Source organism: Manacus candei, unplaced genomic scaffold (assembly GCF_025592945.1).
Source record: "Manacus candei isolate 608988 ecotype Guabito, Panama unplaced genomic scaffold, ASM2559294v1 h1tg000018l, whole genome shotgun sequence".
Classification (NCBI taxonomy): Eukaryota; Metazoa; Chordata; class Aves; order Passeriformes; family Pipridae; genus Manacus; species Manacus candei.
Window position 1 is genome coordinate 20241017 of NW_026138066.1, and position 18667 is coordinate 20259683.

The 18667-nt window shown below is 37.7% G+C and overlaps 2 protein-coding genes across 5 annotated transcripts in view; one reads left to right on the forward strand and one right to left on the reverse strand.

Annotated features, from left to right (window-relative positions):
- The window catches only part of LOC127469744 (solute carrier organic anion transporter family member 1A2-like), a 54556-nt gene that overhangs the window by 16337 nt on the left and 19552 nt on the right, over nt 1-18667 (forward strand). For 2 of the 3 annotated variants that reach the window (XM_051784456.1, XM_051784455.1), the window contains exon 2: nt 8306-8351. In XM_051784456.1, the coding sequence (XP_051640416.1) occupies nt 8306-8351 (46 nt within the window). Of the gene's footprint in view, nt 1-8094; nt 8209-8305; nt 8352-18667 lie in introns of those variants that run through there. The other variant, XM_051784457.1, reaches the window with a different exon arrangement.
- Nucleotides 2930-7938, reverse strand: IAPP (islet amyloid polypeptide). Of its 2 annotated transcripts, XM_051784507.1 has the most exons (6): nt 7701-7938; nt 7066-7189; nt 6786-6945; nt 6287-6383; nt 6014-6148; nt 2930-3401 (listed from the first exon to the last, which is right to left on the reverse strand). In XM_051784507.1, the coding sequence occupies exons 4-6, from the start codon at nt 6364-6366 to the stop codon at nt 3218-3220; spliced, it is 399 nt and encodes a 132-aa protein (XP_051640467.1). In that variant the 5' UTR covers nt 6367-6383; nt 6786-6945; nt 7066-7189; nt 7701-7938; the 3' UTR covers nt 2930-3217. The 2 variants fall into 2 exon arrangements, with proteins under 2 accessions (XP_051640467.1, XP_051640466.1); XM_051784506.1 differs by lacking the exon at nt 6014-6148.

Below are 18667 nucleotides of genomic sequence, written 5' to 3' on the forward strand. Positions count from 1 at the left end.
ATATTCCATGTATATTGTGTGCTTTCTTAGTTTTAGCACAAGCATTTACAGGTGAAATCAATTTCTTACCTCAACTCTATTCATCATGAAAAAATATAAATTCTGTCTTTTATGAAGCTGTCATAGTTCCTTAGAAATATTAGACCCTAGGGCCCACTACTCCATTTAAAACATTCTTCATGTTCCTATCACCTTTTTTTTTAATGTTCCTTTTGCTTGTTTGATGATTTTTATTCTTCCCCTTCTCATTCAGTGAGATTCAATATTATGTCCCTATTCTTCCCTTTTTAAACACAACTTAATAAAACACACTAAAAACCAGACATCTAGAATTTTTATTTTTTTAATGGGGATATAGCCATGTTTATCATGTTCTATATATTTCTGATTTTCCTCTTTTGTATTTTTTCTTTTGTTGCATGTTCTCTGAAAGACATAGGGCACCCAGAAGAATTGAAAAGGAACACAATCAGTGTAAGACTTGATTCTCAAAAAATATTGATGTCCCTGAAGAGGCGGGAAAATACATATTGAGATTTAAAAAAAATGTATAGAGTCACTTAATTTGTGTTAGCTAGGCTTCACCTAGCAGTCTTCATGTTCTGAAATGTCTGAAGTTATGTTGTTTGGGCTTCTGATGAAGTGATGTGTAAATGCTTATTTGTAATGTGGGGTTTTTTTTTGGGATGTGTGTGTGGTTTTGTTTTTTTTTTTTTTTAATTATTATCATTATTTTAATTTTTCTTTTTAAATCCACTCTTTTCCTGGCCAGTTCTCTCAGGACTGTGCTTGCATCCAAGCTTACCATGACTAAATCCTTCTTCTCTAAGGGGCCTAACTACACAGAAGGGGGCAGGGTAGCACAGTTGTGTTCTCAGGGATATGTATGGGGAAACAAGTCTCAGTGTAGGCAGTTTCTCAAGATGCTCTACCTGATGAATTAACTAAGGTAGTTCAGAATATGAGTTGATTTGGAGTCGTCTGTGTTGGTGTTGTGTTTTTTTACCAGATTTTTTTCTTTTTTTTTAAAGTTTGAACAGTTCATACCAATCACAGATGAGATTCCTGTCACCTAACTTCAGTTATCTTAAAGTTAAGTGCTCATTTTCAGCTAATTGTCTAGACACTCTCTATCGTCAAGGAAGAAATGGAGGCAGTTCAAGACTGATTCATCCCATCCCGAAATAGATGTCTAAGCTGGGATGAATTTGGAGTAGCTGTTTTTCTCCACCAAATTTCAGGAGAGCACTGACAACTGGTGAGACAAAGAGCAGCTGGAGATAAGTGAGATGGTCACCCTCTGAGCTATTGATATCTTTCTTATCCTTCTCTGTGTTTTTGCTGATTTAGATGAGTAATAATTTTCAGTATTTGCTAAATAGCACCACCAATATTAAACACATGTTGGTGTCAAATCCACCAGGTTCAGGAGTGCATAAGGCAGAAAATAATGTATCCAGTTCCACTGATCCTGTGCATAGGCAGCCTGTGCTTTCTTGTGATTTTGCCAAATGGGGGCTGAAAGAGCAAAAGCTGGTGCATAAAGCATTGTAGGTATTTCAGGTCGGGATCAGCTTAGAAATCAGCATCCACCTACAGGAAAGGCTTCACTTGGTTACTCCTCTGTGCAATGTCACAGTGACACTTCAGAGCTGTCCTGTCACTCTCTCATTCATTTTTTTGAAAAATAAATATTCTATCTGGAAAACAAATTAAGCACGCAATGGTTGTGGAACATAACTCAAAAGTAACTTGAATGGAAAGGATTTCTAGCTGGCAGAAATATTAGACAAATTTAATACCATATGAATGGTTTTCTCAATAAAAATCAGAATAAATATCCATTAGAACATTAATGAAGGTTGAAACTTTCCTCAATAAAGAGAGTAATCAGTAACAATCCGTAATCAGTAAACTTTTACAGCAGAAATTCTGTGCAGCAATTTTAATTCCCATGTACTATTTGTGAAATGAAGAGAATATGCTATTTAACATTAAACTTAGCAAAAATTTATCAATTTTGAGGTATACTTTATGACAGAATCAACTGAAGGCAATTATTAAGATTTAATTTGCTTCTCCAGAACTAAACTTCTGCTGAATGTTTTTCATAATTGGACAATAATGTTTTTCAGATGATAGTGAGGCCTTCAGTGAGGAAATGATAGACAAAACAACCATTACTGTGATACAGGGTGTGATCTCTGTGGAAGTTTGCTTAGCAATTAAAAGGAACAAACACATTTTTTAAGCCTGCACAGATACTGGGCTGGGGTAGTAGAAAATAACACTGTCAAATTTTCATTCGGGTCTGCCAATCTCTAAAATAGTTTTCTCGGATTTTGGTAGCAATATAAATATGTCAGTGGACAAATTTACCCTGTTCCTCTGATACATTTTGATGCTATAACTGCTCATGGGTTTTGTCTCTTCCCTTTGTCGCTCTAGTTCAAGGAAAGGAATACCCAAGGACAGGAGTTTCTGATACTCATAAGTAAAAGCTCGTTATTCTCATTTTACTGCTAACCTCTCAGAGTAACAACTGTAAATTCTTAAAATCCCATGCTCAGTAGTTACAGAGGTCTGTGCTGCAAGACCACTTCTACTTGCTCAGTGCATGTTAGAGTGGAAAGAGACCAGTCAGAGAACTGCATAACCATATGATTATGGTGCACAATGCAGCCATCTTGTCTCATATAATTGTTCCTTCAGTTGTGCAGAACAAGATGCTGCAGATGTTTCAAACCCAGAAGATTCTTCTTCTGTTTTACTTTCATTAGGACATAACTTTTGCTAGCATTCTGATATTCACTGTTCTTTAATTAAGATGATTTCTTTCTCTTACCAAACTGTGACTATAAAGACATACACATCATGGTTATCTTTTTCATCATTTTAATAATAATAATAATAATAATAAAACCCCTGTTGCAATTACTTTTCCATTTATTATCGTGATAGATATATTTATTTTTTTACAACAGAATTTGACAAGCAGGTTTCTGGAATTCTTAATGGAGTTGAAAGGATAGCCTATGCATGTCCTTGTGCATGCATAGTGAAATGGTGAACATAAACCACATACCCACACCCACACACACAGAAAACAAGGCACTGTTAAGACTGTACAAGTAATAAATGACCAAGAGGTTATTGATACATTAAAATCTGAGCTCCTAATGAAAACTGTATCGGTAGCCACCTTAACACCCTAAAGCTATGCATCATTTGGGGATTCTCTGCTTAATAGCCCTTCAGTGTCCCTCTTTCCATACGTGTTGGACCCCACATTCGTAGGGGAATAAACTGCTCCGATGCTGTTGCTGGAACGAACCAAAAAGTCGGCCAAGCGCTGTGTCACACACGTGGCAGTGTTGCATTTCCTCTTCTCCAGGTGGTGACTACCCAAGGTGAGACAAAAAAGAGCCAAGATTAAGTCAAATGATGAGCAATAGGGAGTGTGCCACTGCTAATAGTCATTTGAGCTGCGCTAATGTGGGAGTTCTTTTAAGATGTGCACAAATAGAGGAACATTGCAGTCTTCCCACCACCTACTTTGTGCCTGAAAGAAAAATCCTTGTGCTGTATCTATTATCAGTTTTAATGGTGGGGGTTATTTAAATGCAGAGACCTCAACAGTCATGTGTCGTTTTTTATTGATATTCTGCAGAGCAGTTTGTGACATCTGGAAAACCTGTAATGATAGTATAGATTATACACTAAGTGAAAGCAATGACTAAATGTTTAACTTCAAGCTGAACTTCTAAATCTATTTAGAGCTCTTGCTGATATCATGAGGATTACTAACACAATGACAGTCACTAACATTTATTTAGGTCTCTCATTACCACAGAGTCATATCCCTCTCTCACTGAAGTGAATGCTAATATTCCAGTCTAAATCAAGTGGAATGAGCCCAAAGACTCTTTCTCCCAATTGCACCACACATTATGAGAGGTGGCAGGCATTGCCAGTTCTGCCAGTACCACTTAAGATGGTCCTTAGCTCTGCCTCTCTACCACTCAGCTCTGACTAAACAGAGTTTTCATCATTACCAAAAAGCTGCCACATCTTTGTTGAAAACACCAGCAATTTGAAAGCTCTGTAGTGGTAGGAGATAATGATTTGCTAGATGACACTTTAAAGAGTGTCTGTGGAAGGATCCACATCTACAAATAGGTGAACCAACAGACCATTTACAGAACCCCATGTAAAACTTACATAGCATGAGATATTTTTTTTTTTAATCATAGTAAAACTACTAGCTTGAGAGAGCTTGAGTTTTCAGATTTGTTTCTTTCACCACTATGTTGCTCCTTCAGACAGAAATACTTGCTTGCTGAGACTGCCTATTGAGTTATTGTTAATTTTCTTGAACTTCTTCATGCTGGTGTAGAGGTAGCACCAATTTACAGCAAAAATTCACCGTGAAGAGTGACACTTTCCTAGTTTGAAACTCAGCAGTTAGCAGTGAGTTCCTTTTCCTATTGAATATTACATCTGTTATCCAAAATGTTTTACAGCCTTTTAAAGTTATTTGTATTGATCTAAGAATCCAAGTGGAATAGCAATTGCGAGAGAAATGTCTGTATGTTATTGGTTCTTCACTGGTAGATAGGCAGCAATTTCTAAGCAATTAATATTTTAAATATGTAGTTGCACTTAAATGAAATGGTTGGATAGGGCTTTATATAGCTTCCCTTAGATTTTCATGGGTGCTTCTATTGCTTTTAAGAGTTTAAGCAAGTCCTTAACATAGGAGGTTCAAATGGCAACTGGTTCTCATGGTGATCCTGATTTGTTTGGGGAGGCAGAATTTGCTTTTTCATTAAAGGTACAAAATCAGGTCCTGGTACTCCAAGTGTAAAACTCCAGCCCTTACAGAAAGCTGCTAGGTTTCTTTCTCATGTGTAGCCTGACTGAACCTACTATACCTGTCAGCTCTCTGATCTGTAGCCCTTAAATGAATAAGTGCTTTGATGAGACAGTTCATCCAGTGAGATACTGTCCAAGGCTCCAAAAAAGCAGATAAGGCATCCCAGGCTGTAATACATCTTTGAGTATTACAGTTATTTTTGTTGTTTTGTTCTTTTTTTTAATATATTTTTTTAAAGTGATAGCTGTAAAAATGTGAGAAATTAACCACCATTATAAAAATATTTTGGAAGATAAGAGTTGTCATATAATAACATTTTAAAATATATATTCAAAGAGAAAGGCACAGGCAACTCTGTAGACAGGTGTATTTACTGAAACTATCCGTAACACAATTGTCATTGAAAGAAATTCAATCAAAAACCTGACAAAACTAGAGGAACTTGAAGGTCTGTTCCAACCTTGATGATTCTGTGAATAGCTGAGTGCTGCTTATCTTTGAGTATGAATTGGAAATATTTCTTGAATTTTTTTTTTATTCATTAGAAAGTTACCTGAAACTGGATTTATGAATTTATAAATATAAATGCATTTCAGACAAATGCTATCATATCAATTGCTTCTTTTCCTTCTTCCTATGAATAAATTGATATCTAAATCTGTAATGAAAAATTACTTCCAGGAGACAGTTATGTTATAAAACAATTCCATTCTAGCAGAGCATTAGTATGAAGAAGGATTTATTTTCTTTTTTTTTCCCCCTTCAGGCATGGAAATGGGACAGATTTTTAAAAAAAGGAGGCACTTTCCAAATATGCCTTTCTTCTCAAGGCACTGTAGTATTTGTAACCTTTGTAATTTCTGAAAGCATTATAATTGTAAAGGGATTAAATGATCTGCAACTTTTGTCTCTGGATTTCACTTTCTCCCCTGAATGCTCTAATCTTACACCTACAGAAAAGCTGATCTTTATGCTTACAGAAAAGCTCTATTTACTAGAAGAAGGATATTTTAATCTCTTTTTGAGAATAAACAGCAGAGACGAAGAGTCTCGAGTAATAGGGTATCACTGGCACAAAGTTTACTTCATGATTTAATCCTGTCTGATATGACTAGAAGAAACAAGGAAAATCGATACCTTCTTGTCTTTGCTGCTGCTTGTTCTGGCATTTCCTCACTAAGTCCTGAGAGTGTATTCTGTGACATTACTGGCAATATCCATCCTTGTCTCTTAGAAGTACCATCAGACAGATCATCAGCCACAGACAGTAATCTTTAAACAACAACAAAATACCCAGTGAAGTTGAATTGCTCTATTTTTGCTCATATTATTTGAGACATGAAAGCAAAAGCAGTTCATGCAATAACCTTTTTCCCTAAAAAGAAATAAACATGATTATTTATTACTCACTTCTCAATAGGTGTAGCTTCCAAACAGCTCAGAGTCACAGAAAGTGCAATGAAGAAAACAGACAGCTTTAGGTTGCACATCTTCCCTTCCAAACTTTCTGAAAAGAATAATGATTCAAAACTGAAAGCAAACCCAAATACTTTTCAGCACATCCTATTACTGATTCCCATTCTGTCCTAAATCAACAGCAGCTAGTCTTTTTCACAGGCTGGAGTGAAAAAATGATCCCTCTAAGTTTAGTGACACGATGCAGTTTAGGACAGATGGCTCTCAGCAGTAAATGCTCATTTTCCATCTAGTAGTTTCAATCCTATCCCTTTATCTCCGGTTTGCATTTCCTGACATATCCCAGTCTCAAATACCGGTCCTGGTGCAGTTTCCCTTGTAGTTGTCTTAGCCTTTTCCTGAAAAATGCTGTTGGTTAATAATGAGGGATATTTTGCTTTCCTGAAAGCACATCTGTTGCACTGCACCTAGAGAAAAAAGGGAAATTGTTTACCTCTTTGTGGTCACGGATCTAACTGGAGAAGCCCGTCTGTGTTAGCAAGAAGGGTGCATGCAACAATTCCACGCTTGCATCTAGCTCTGGAGTATCCTTTTCCCTCTTCCTTGCTGACAAGTAGTACGGCTCTTATATATCCTTCACACCTTTCTCAGCTCTGACATCAGGCAGAACAGAGAGACTGTCGTTAATTCCAATCCCTATAGACAGAAAGTGCCCCAGAGAGGAGCAGAGGCAGGTGGGTCATTATTTTGTTAGTACATCAGTAAATATTCACCTGATATATGCAGGATGCCCTGGTGAAGGTGCTGTAATAGCATATTGCACATCCGAAATGTAGCCTCGGCTTTACGGTTCTGATAAGATGCTGAGGTAATATTCCCTGTGGGTGTTTTTGAGGGCTAAATAAGGTAACAAAAGTCACTAAGAAAGCCAGAGCAAATGAAACACCAGATCACTGGCAACTGAAATAGAAGAAAACAGATATCTGAGGAAAGACGGAGAAGTTAAAGTTGTGGAGGTTTGTTGTAGAAGTGTATAGATCAAACAGGAAAAGTGTCTGGAGGGATATAAACTGTGTGAGGAGTAAGAAAAGAGTGAAAATGTTTTTTAATTGACAGACAGGGTTATCATTCAGGGTAACACGGTAGAAATCATGTACACTTTTCAGTCAAGTATAAATGTGAATGGAAATTCTGTCACTATTCATGTAAAATCTCACGTTTTACAAAGACTGGTAGATGTCATGCATGCATGAAAATTGAGTCAATTAATAATTTTAAGAAGGCAAGACTAGGATGAAAAAGCCAGGAAATGTCAGAATAAAGACTACCTGTGCAAATTTTTTTCTCTAGTGTGCACAGAGAAAAATGCACAGCTTTTAATAGACTAAATCCAGTATTAATCAATTACCTGATTGCAGATTTCCAAGGATACAGATTAGAACCATTTCCCGTGGATTTCAGTGGGAAATGGTGGTTTGGTTTCTTTTTTTCCTCTTCTTCTTAGTTTATGTTACGTGCCCCAGTGCCTTTGGAAAACAGGTTTTTAATTATCTGTGGTGGTCAAGATGCTGGCACAAAAGCTCAGGCAGAGTTTTCTGGGATAAGAAGTTACCATATGCATCTCTTCTACCCCAAAGAACTGCTTCAATGCCAAGTCCGTTGCTTTAACTGAAACTCCCCTTCTTTGTTGGTTTAGTCTGTAACACCAGATTTTCATTGAAATGGCTAAAGTTCCAGTGTTGGCTCACTTCAGGCATCAGTGCTACTTGAGTTGAATACAGAAGGAATATTTAGCTGGGATAGTAGCCTCTTAACTTGATTACAACAGTTCGTCTGCAAATAAGACTCTAGAGACTGACAAAATGTTTTGTTGGTTGTTGTAGTTGTTTATTTGGGGTTTTGTGTGTGTGTGTGTTGTGAGTTCTGTTTTTGTTTTTTTCTTTTAAGGGATGTTACTTCTGGATATTTTGCTCTCTGTTTTTAATGATATGATCCTATATTTCTTTTTGCCAGGTTCCTGCTATCCCTCCTCTGGATGGAAAGTCCCAGTGTAAGCGAAGTAAGTACAGTGTTTTATCTTCACCATGACAGTAAGTTCTGTGCAACATCTGAAACAAGTTTGTTGCTCCAAAGTGTCACTGTAGCATTTGACTACAATGAAATAATATTTTGGTGTTATTTTCAGTGTAGCAATTTCACTCCTATGAAATGAAGGCAGGATTAAACCCATTTTACATAGAGAGAATCGTGCTGAGAAACAATTAGACAGATAATCTGGCTGGTGATTGACACCAGCCAATATTCAGTGCTTGAATATTGAACTCGAAAATGCCTTGGTGCACTTTTTCTGGGGTGAAAAGAGATCTGTGTCCCACTGACACTCAGTAGTGATATGTGTGCTCAGCTCTTGTGAAAGATGTTGTTTGAAATCCTGAAAAGCAATGGACAGATCAGTATGCATTTAAGATTTTAAAAGATTGAACTGAATATTCAGAATCTTTTATTTTTTAAGGCATCTGAGTGGTTGCTGTGTCAAGCTTGAATCAAGCTACGGGCTGACACAAGAAAAGAGAAACAGGCTTTTCAAAGAAATATTGGTCCCAAATTTTAATTCTAGCTGTCCTGCAAGTGGCCTTGGGGGGAACCACTAGTGCTTTGAGAGAAGAAGAGAAAGGCTGATTCTTAAGTGCACTGCAGAAATGAAACTAGGCTCATGGTGTCCCAGGATCATTGCCAGCCTCCTGGACCACACAGCATCTTGGCAGAGTCAGCAAGAAGTCTATCCAGCAATTAGTCAGATGTACCATTAACAAACTTACACCTTCTGTTGCAAGTTGTCTTAAGCAGAAGTAGTGTTTTCCTACATAAACAGAAATGTAATATGAAATTGCGGAATCTCTTTGGCAGCAGAACAATTCACAACTCAAATTTCAAGATGTTGGTACTAAATAATGTGCGGTTAGTACCATTCAGTGAGTGGCTAGAAAACTATTTTTACCACTGACAAAGTTCTGTAGCCCTGAGCTTAGAAAAACAACTATATTACTGTGCAAAATAATTGTTACCAGCTTAAGAAAAAAAAAATAAATCCAGTATTCTCCTTAAAGAAACCCGTGACCAATTCTACTCTGAGTAGTTACATAGTCATTTTTATATCGGGGTTTAAGTGTGTATGAAAAGATTTGTCTAAAGTATTGTGCCTGTATGAGGGTTAGGGGACACCAGAGATGAGACTCAAAAAAGAATCCAGAAGATATGGTATGCCAGTGCCCTGCTTTCTTCTGGAAACTACCCACATGAATGTCTGGAGTTGCAAAAAGATGACCGAGCAGCAGACACCCACCTGTGTCTGCTGCTCTTGTACACTGGGGAGTGGGATTTTTCTGACTAAATGTGAGATGAATAGAGAGACCATTCTAGTGCCTGTTTCTAATGCAGAACTCTAAAACAGCTTAGATGATTAGTGCCTGTTTCTTCTTTTTGCCTATAAAAACAGCCCCGGGTGACTCGCTCAGGTGTAGATGTTTACACTGTGGGTGTCTAAATGTGTGTGAAATGAATTCCATCAGGGGTGCTTTAACTCCCTTATGTGCTCAGTGCCTGAGATTTAAGGTTGTCTCCCTCTTTCTCATATTTACCTTTTTCTTAGGCTATTCTTGACACCTGCTGGACAGCTGGTTCCCACTTTTAATGACTGCTTTTCAATTCCTGAGTTTTACATTTGCTTAATAGCATTAATAACACACATTAAGACTTTTGGTAATGGATGTATCTCTCCCATTTGTGAGAGTGACAAAGAGCCACATTACCTGTTGCTTGCACTTTACCAGCTGCTGTACAGCTGTGTAAGGCAGATGTCTCCAGTAAATTACATTGTTGCTCAGTTACCAGGAACTAGAAGTGTGTGACTATCTCGTGGTTTAGTTTGCCTGCTGTATCAAAAAAGAAAAGGAAAAGCTATAGGCATTAACTTAAATGGACTTATTTTGATTTTTTTTTGAATAAACCAGAGAGCATAACAGCAGCATTAATATACATCAGTGTAAATATTACCAATAATGAAACAGAATGGTGTGTGTCTCACAGCCTGTAGCTGTTACATGAGTTCAGCACAATGTATCATGTGCACTGACAAAATTTTTTCATGTTTATAGCAATTTTATTAGCCTTTATAAGCCTTTGCTTCCTTCTAAATTAAGCTGCAAACCAACTTAAGTATAAAAAAGAGGTTTCATTGATAGTGTCAGCACCTCTGAAAAAGTCAAAGTGCCTTGTGTTTGAATAGCCAAATCTGAAATTAGAGGAGTAAATCAACTCCCTAAACAGAGTTTTCTAGGACATTTTATATGTCCTAGAATATCCAGTATTGACATTCCTGAACCTGGCTAGCACTACAAACTAGGTAGAAAATCAGAGAGAGTCTAAAATTACACTAGACACTTATAATTAGGAACCTTGATCGTTCCCTAAATTTTTACATTTGGATGCCAAAGTCTGAAAATTTTGCTATAATACTCTCTCTCTGGTATTTCTTGCTTGGTGTTATGTTGATGAAGACTACAATGTTTGTGCTTTCTGATCCATGGAGTTGTAATTGTAACTGCTTTGTTCAAATAGTGTTTCACCAAACAAGCTTTTGCTAGCACAACTTTCTTTGTTACTCCTATTCGGTGTGGGCCATTTCAGTGCTGACAAAAACAGAAACAGCTCTCCTTGTTGATCCCAAAATCGATGTTAAGCCTGTGGAAGAAATATGTGAGAAGCAGCAGAGAGGTAAGAGAAGGAAAGTTAATAATTTCTTCTGCAGTGGAAAAAACAGGTGATTCAGAAATGAAGGGTGACCACCCATGGAATTGACTAGGAAATGGAAAAAAGTAATTTGGATAGTTAGCAATATTTTAAAACTACTTTTATGATGTATTATATTAGTCAGCTCACACCACTGACAGAACTATGATGTAGCCTCAAAGAACTATTGCTAATGATTGCTCCGAGAATGAGCTCAGCAGTCTCTGCTGAATCAGTTCCTATAGCTGGGAATCTCCCAAGCAAGAGAAATAAACTCCATGTTTAGATCAGCAAAGTCAGAATTGACAGATCAGTGACTGATGAGTCCGAATTCCTAATGCCACTCCTACTTACAGTTTACAGAGTTTTAATTGCATGGCTTCCACCGGCTTGCATCCTACAACTTAACTTTGAATACAACAGTAGGTTTAACTTCTAGACTTTCTTTCCCCCTGTCTCTCTTCCAACCTGCTTCCAGAAGTATAAGCAAAAGCAGAACTCCCCTTTGGTTAGCAATGTCCCTTTCAAGGGCTCTAGGCAGTGCTAATGGTAAATATGTCACATGAAGTAGTGGCAGTGTTCTTCCTTTCTGGTAACCTAAGCCATCCATTGCTTCCTGCTATGATAATTCTCTAAAGTCACTTTGTATAGGAATTAATGTGTAAAAAGGTATTCAGGTTTCAAAGATATTGGTGTAATTTATACATGGCACTACTGCAGTAGTATATGGAGTCCTCTAACATGTGTAGTACTCATATGTGCACTTCAAAGAAGAACAAAGGATCTCACTAAAAGGAAGGTTTGGGGACTTCCTTGAGTGCCTCCCTGTGGAGCCAGTGCAGTGTAAATTTGAATCCCTGTTCACTGCATAGATGTCTCCTTATGAAAGAGTCTGGAGTGACTGTATTGAATTGTAGAATCATAGAATGGTTTGAGTAGGAGAGGATCTCAAAGACCATCTAGTTCCTACCCTGCTGCCATGTGCAGGGACACCTTTCACTAGACCCATCCAGCCTGACCTTGAACACTTCCAAGGATGGGACATCCACAGCTTCTCTGGGCAACCTGTGCCAGTGCCTCAGCACCCTCACAGTAAAGAGTTTCTTCCTGGTAACTAATTAAAACTCATTCTCTGTCAGTTTGAAGCCATTCCCCCTTGTCCTGTCACTCCATGCCTGTGTAGAAAGTCCCTCTCCATCTTCCTTTCAGGCTCCCTTCAGGTACTGCAAGGCCACAATTAGGTCACCCCAAAGCTACTGAATGTGCAGAATGAACTCTCCCTCAATGCTCCTGTTAGGGGAAAAAATGATTAAGGGTTTAGGTGTGTGTAGAAGTGCTGTTTCTGATTTACTGAGTGTAACTGTGAGAATTCTCCACCCCTTTTTCCCCACCCCAGCATATTGGAAAGAGCACAGACATCTGTAGAAGGTACAGTGAGACCAGGAACCACCCTCCATGCTCCCCAGACTTATTTCACTGGAGGTGAATCCCTAGTAAACACGGGACAAATGGAACCATTCTCCTGTAAGAGAAACAGCTGGTTTTCAAAAGAATCCTATACTGAATCATGTCAGCCCTTCCTATCTGATCCAGAGCATAAATTTTAACTAACTTTCCTTTTAAATTATCTCTTTAAATAATCAGGCTTTTTTTCTTCCCCCTCCTCTCTCCCCCCCATCTTTTGCAAAGTGCAGCAAGAGAATGACAATCCGGCTTTGTCTTGAAACACTCTGAGTCTTTCAGATGATGCTGCCTTGACAGTTCTGCTATTAATAGTGGCATTTTCTCTGCTGTCTAAAAAGGAGAGTTGTGCTGAACTGAGAATCAGTCATGTTCGTAGTTATTTTTCACTAAGGGCAAATGCAGTCTACTCGCTTACGTAGGAGAATCTACCTTGACAATACCATGAAATACAAAGTAACTTATTTATTGCATGTCATCACATGTAGCTGCAAAATAAGATAGCTCTTCTTCAAAAAGAAGTGCAGTAGGGCTGAATTTACAGTATGCCTGAATTGTTGTATGTGTGAGTGCAAGACCTGACCTTTTCATCCTACTTGGAGTTGAGAAAAGACTTTGATTAAGCACAAGGAACATGAATCAGTACATGAAATTGTCTCTCTACTGTAAGAAGTCATTAAAAATTCATTAGAAGTTCAGCATATGCATCTGAAAAAATATAGTGGATTTTTGGTCTGTTATGGCAGGTTTTTTTTACACCAAATATTGATGTTTCCACTCTAGCTGATCTTATCCTTGATAACAGAAATCAAGAATGGTGTGGAAAAGTCAGCATTTAAATGTGAGCTCTCACAAACATTTTAGGAGTTACAAGTGAGGTGGCTGGTTCAAAACATGGTGTTTTATGCAATAAACTGTTATTGAATGAAATACCCAGTGGAAAATTGAAAGCACTGTATTATTGCAAGAGGAAAAAAAAAAGGCTCTGGAACGTGTTAGTCACTAACATACTGAAATGATTTCATATTAACACATATTGTGCCAATGAATGGTAAAGTTTTAATGGGACAAAGCTGAGTAGTTGTCTTATCAAAGCATTTGATTTAGAAAAGAACCTTGTGCAGAGCAGCAGACGAGCACATATTTCAGGACAAGTGTCTTTAAAATCCTTAGGTGTTGAATATGTCCTGTTTATTTAAAATGGATACCTGAAACTCTGCTTTTGATTTCAGAGTATTTTCTGTCAAAAAAACTATTGTTTGCATAGGTGGTCTTTTTTTTTTTTTTTTTTTTCCTTGATTTACGGGATTCCTGCACATTTCCACTCTGGCTGCTGACTATGATTCTAGTGGATGTAGGCTTGATTTTGTTAGTTTTCACAGAGGCCCTGTAACCCTTCCTGGTGCATTCCCATGGGCTACAAATGGCTGGTTTAATTTTAGAGAGCTACCACATTGCCACAGTGTTCATACTTACTGGTGTTGTGTTAAAAAATGGAGAATGTTAACAATGTCATATATAATTTCATATCAGAAGAATATTTCATATAATTCCATGTAAATGAGGAGTTAACACACTCTAAAATTATTTTATAAGCTGCCATAACCTTCATGGTGTTATGGGTCACTGCAGCCCACTGCTTTAAGTCATATACCATCCTGTTGCCTTTTATAATACTCATAATAGTTTGTAGAAGTTGAATAAGCAATTGTTGAAAGAACCATAAAAATTATCAGCGTAGAGGTAAGGTATTTTTTATCAGAAAGTCTTAAATCTACACTGTTATTTAAAGTCAGTACTTTAATTTTCGTTGTCAAAAGAGAATGCGTATTTCATTCAGCTTAAACCTCTCTGAGAAACAGCATCAGTTTTGGAGGATTCTGTTAAAACTTCCTATTTTTTAGAAATGAGATGTTTGTATCTAGGAAGCTCCTCACTCACAGGTACATGCGTAGGTATGTGCCTGATTCCCAAAAGATCCTCGAGATTCCACTCAGATGCTTCACCTTTTAGGACTGAGCTTTTTTAGGCAAGGTCACTATGCAAAGTGTGCCTAGAAAGGCCAGGTGTATCAGCTTCAGGCAGTTTCTAGTAACTGGTATCCAGCCTGATGATACCACTGCACACAAAGGGTATTATCATACATCAAGAACCTTGGGGACTTGTGAAAGTGAAATGAGATCAGGTTACATAAACCACTGATTGATGAATCATAGTTAATGTCATTCTTCTAGAGTAAAAGTCCCCAGAGAGACTTTGAAGCTTTGAACTGCCAGTCAGCCTACAGTACATTTGTTGCTTTAACTTTTCTGAAAGTGTGTTCATGAGACAATATGCCTCCTTAGTGGAAAGCTGACGACCTGATCTCACAACAAATCCCTTTGTACTTTAAAGAGGAGGTACTGCCCAAAAGTATATATTTAGGTTTTCAACCTTTTTTTTTTTTTTTTTTATGTAGATAATTTGTTCTGAAAAGCTGTTTTGACAATTGGAACGTTTGTGTTTTCTAACATTTAAAACCAGAAGTTTGTATAACAGAGTGTCTTCCAGACTCGTAGCAAATTTTACGAAGAATAAAGGATTTTATGTCTTCATAAGGTTTGCCACAAGACTAGAAGACATGAATGTTTTGCTGAAACAAAAGCAGAGCCCCCAAATCCATACAAGTGCAAATCAATGTGCTAAACTGCTTTCTTAAGGGAGAAACTGTTATGACAGTGTTGCTGGTTTAAATAAATCGTTATGAAAACAGACAGCAACAATGTTTTGCACATAAACAATATTATCTCCAAGGTATGAATCTGAATGTTTGCTACAAATGACTATTTAATGCGTTACAGGGGAAAGAAGTGAGATGAACATGAGTTAACAGGGATGTGTAGAGTCAAAGGCAAAGCTGAGGATGGGAGACAGATCTGAATTTTTATTTATTTTGTAGCTGACATACTCTGTTGAGGTGAGAGGAAAGAAAATCTTACTGGAAAGTCAAACTTCACCTGAATCCAGACTCAAAACAAGCAGAAAGTTTTGTACCTGTCTGTGTTTCTGCATATACAGAGGTAACCATCACACTACTTTCTTTGTTAAATGCAGATAGATGCTTCCCTACCTGGTTTGAGTAGATCAAGGTCTTACTTATTTGTCTCTTCACTGACCAATATAATGAGACTTTATAATTCCCCATGATTTACCTTAGTCTGGTATAACCACTGCCAAAATAAATACATCTTTGATTAAAGGAGGATCAGTTAAATTATTATATATTTCTTTATTTTGCATCCTTCTTCTCTTTCGAGAGAGTAGGTTCCCAAAATATCTTGAGAAGGTTTGGTTTTTTTTAATTTATGCAAGTGCTGTGACCCCTGTGAGCAGGCGAAAGGAGAGAAAAATATTGTGAAAGAGCCTGTCTTGTGAGGTTTCTACACTCAGTTTTGCTGGTCTGTTTAAAAGTTGAAATTTGCAGTAAAGCTCTTGGAGTGTGTACCCAGATCAGGGTACAACCCTGAGAAGAAAATTCTGTGTTGCCCTCACAAGAAATTCTCCCCGTTAGCCTCCATTTGACGGGAAGCTGCATGGCTGTTCAACTACCAGAGCTGTGCCCTGCCAGAGAAGCAGATAGGAGATACTACTGAGAAAAAAAAGTGGTTTTAGACATTGCTTGGATTGTGGTCCAGCTCTAAACTGGTGGGGGAAATGACAGTGAACCTCCTCTGTGTCATGACATTCTTATCCAGGTTGCTGTGCTACATCCTATGAGATGTGCAACCCAAGACTGCTGCAGTGCTCAGTTCTGTGGAGATATAGTTCTTATTTCCAGCTTTTCATTAATTAAATGGGATTATTTACAACTGGGAAAGAGCTACTTAGTCATTAGTGTTTTCCAAATAATGTGTGGCATTTACAGTGAGGCCAGAAGTGCCCTCTGTGTTTTTGAACTCACTATGACATACAACATTTGGACTGGGACCAATAATTGTACTTTGCATTTTTCACTGAGAACTTTTACTGCTTTTCATAGGAACATTGTTTATCCCTTTAGATTTCCTGTGAGTTTGCATAAGCAACTGTAAGGGGGTCTTGACCTCAGGCTGGGAGCTGCTGGCTGACAGGCTTTTTAGTTCCTTGGCTGGGATGAGTGGATCTAGAATGACATTAGGAGAGAGAACCAGGACAGATGTCATCTGACCTGATTTTTATCTGTCTAAAAATTAGTTATTTAGACTAAGCTAGCTCTCTAGAATTTCAAATCCAAGGAAAGGAATAAGCACCTCCAGAGACCATTTCCTCCTACTTATTTTAGACAGCTGTCTTAAAATGGGATAAATTGCTCTCTGGAAGTATATGCCTCTAATGCCTATTGTGAGCATCTTCACTGAAACTACTTGCTAAGAATAGGGTATACCCTGATTCTGTACAAATACTTGATGCTCTTGAGGTATTTTCCTTATGTTGAAGCAGTAGAATGATTAGAGCTACCTCTCAAACAAAAGCTATCCAGACAGAAAAATATAGTTGTAGTCTCAGTTGCTCAGGCAGAGTGCTGATAGTGAACTTGGTGAAAATATGGCCTTGAGGAATCCCATGGAGAAGATGGGAATTCAATATGCTAAGACATCCCAGACTCTCTATAAGCTTTGTTATCCATTAATTAATCACAACAGAGAACAATACTGAATTCCATAGGTATTGAATTTTACATGAATTTATTGAATAGTTAGTTAGCTGTACATTTGTGAACATATGTTAATTTCATATATCTACTCCTCTTTTCTTCACAAAGTATTTAATTTGTACGTGTAGCCAATTATAAATCACTTAAACTGCATCTTAAAATAACCTCTGGGTTACTTTTTTCTGATATGGAGGTAAGTATTTAAAGCGAATTGTTTATTGCCTACTATAAGGTGGTGTTTATTTGGCTGGAAATTTTCCATTTTTTGTAATTCCTTTGCTGGGTCTGAATCTTAAGCCTTACTCACCCTAAGCTAAAATTATTGTTGAACAAAATAATGTTACAGAGACTGTAGAACTACACAGCCCTGTATGTGGAAACATATTTTCTATTTCTAATTAAACTGTAAAAACAAAATCCTAGTACAAGCAACCATCAGGTGTGATTTGGAGACCACCATGAGGAGAAAATGAAAGCAGTGCTATAGCTCTAACAAAATGTATTTTTTTCTGAGGGAGTATGAGACTTTTGATATATTGGAAGCCTGTTAATAGCTTTTTACTTGAGAATTTTTCTAATGTGTGAGAACTGAGAAGATACTATATCAGAACTTTGAAATGATGAACTTTTATTATAAGATATAACAGGGGAAAACACCTCACTGCACGCTCTGCTGCAGCACTGAGCAGATCAGGATCCTCAACCACCAATTGTCTGTAAGGCATGAGCAGAGTGCCTACAAAATGTTTCTCAGTACAGCAGTAAAGTTGCAAATTTGTGAGGCAACACCACTGTGCAACAAAAATACCAAGTGTCTTGCTGGTGTGTTGTTTTTCCCTCCCAGCAGCATAACCACACAGGGGATGTGGAAGTCCAGAGAGGATTTTCAGCAAGGTTAGAGCTCCCTTGGAAAGCTGAGAAACACTGCCCTGGAAGTTATGCTCAGAAGTCAGGCTTTTGTCAACCCCAATCCCATCCTCAACACACATTTTAGACCTTGAATTTAGGTTATTCATGTGCATTAGTAGTTATTTCTGTGAGGGAGACAAACACAAGTGTCAACAAGAGACTTAAAGTCACAAATGAAACCTGTCTCAGCACCAATACTTGAAGGTGTATCTACTGATTCTTACATGCGATGTCTGATGGATTTAATCAAAGTATCTCTTCTTGTCACATTAGATAGAACTATTTATGCTTGCTCAAAATTGTCTCCAATTTTGCAACATCCAGTAATCACTAACACAAACTCTTCCCTTTTGACCTTGTGTCACCCTTTGATAGGACACCACCCAACCTGTAAATCTATACAGACTTATGTGGACTCTTAAAATTCCTTTCTTGCTTGTGAGTGCTTTTGGATGTCTTCAGTGGGCTGGAGTGTCAGCATTTCATGCTCAGAGATCTGACACAGCTGTCAGATCTTGGCCATTTTTTTTTGTTTTGGCAGGGAA

What these genes read in the sequence shown, in the direction of transcription:
- IAPP (XM_051784507.1), bottom strand. Translation starts at nt 6,366, where the DNA reads ATGTGCAACCTAAAGCTGTCTGTTTTCTTCATTGCACTTTCTGTGACT. An exon ending in GAAGCTACACCTATTGAGAA is followed by an intron (nt 6,149 to 6,286) that starts GTGAGTAATAAA and finishes TGTTGTTTAAAG; the next exon opens with ATTACTGTCTGTGGCTGATG. An exon ending in GCAGCAGCAAAGACAAGAAG is followed by an intron (nt 3,402 to 6,013) that starts GTATCGATTTTC and finishes CACCTTGGGTAG; the next exon opens with TCACCACCTGGAGAAGAGGA.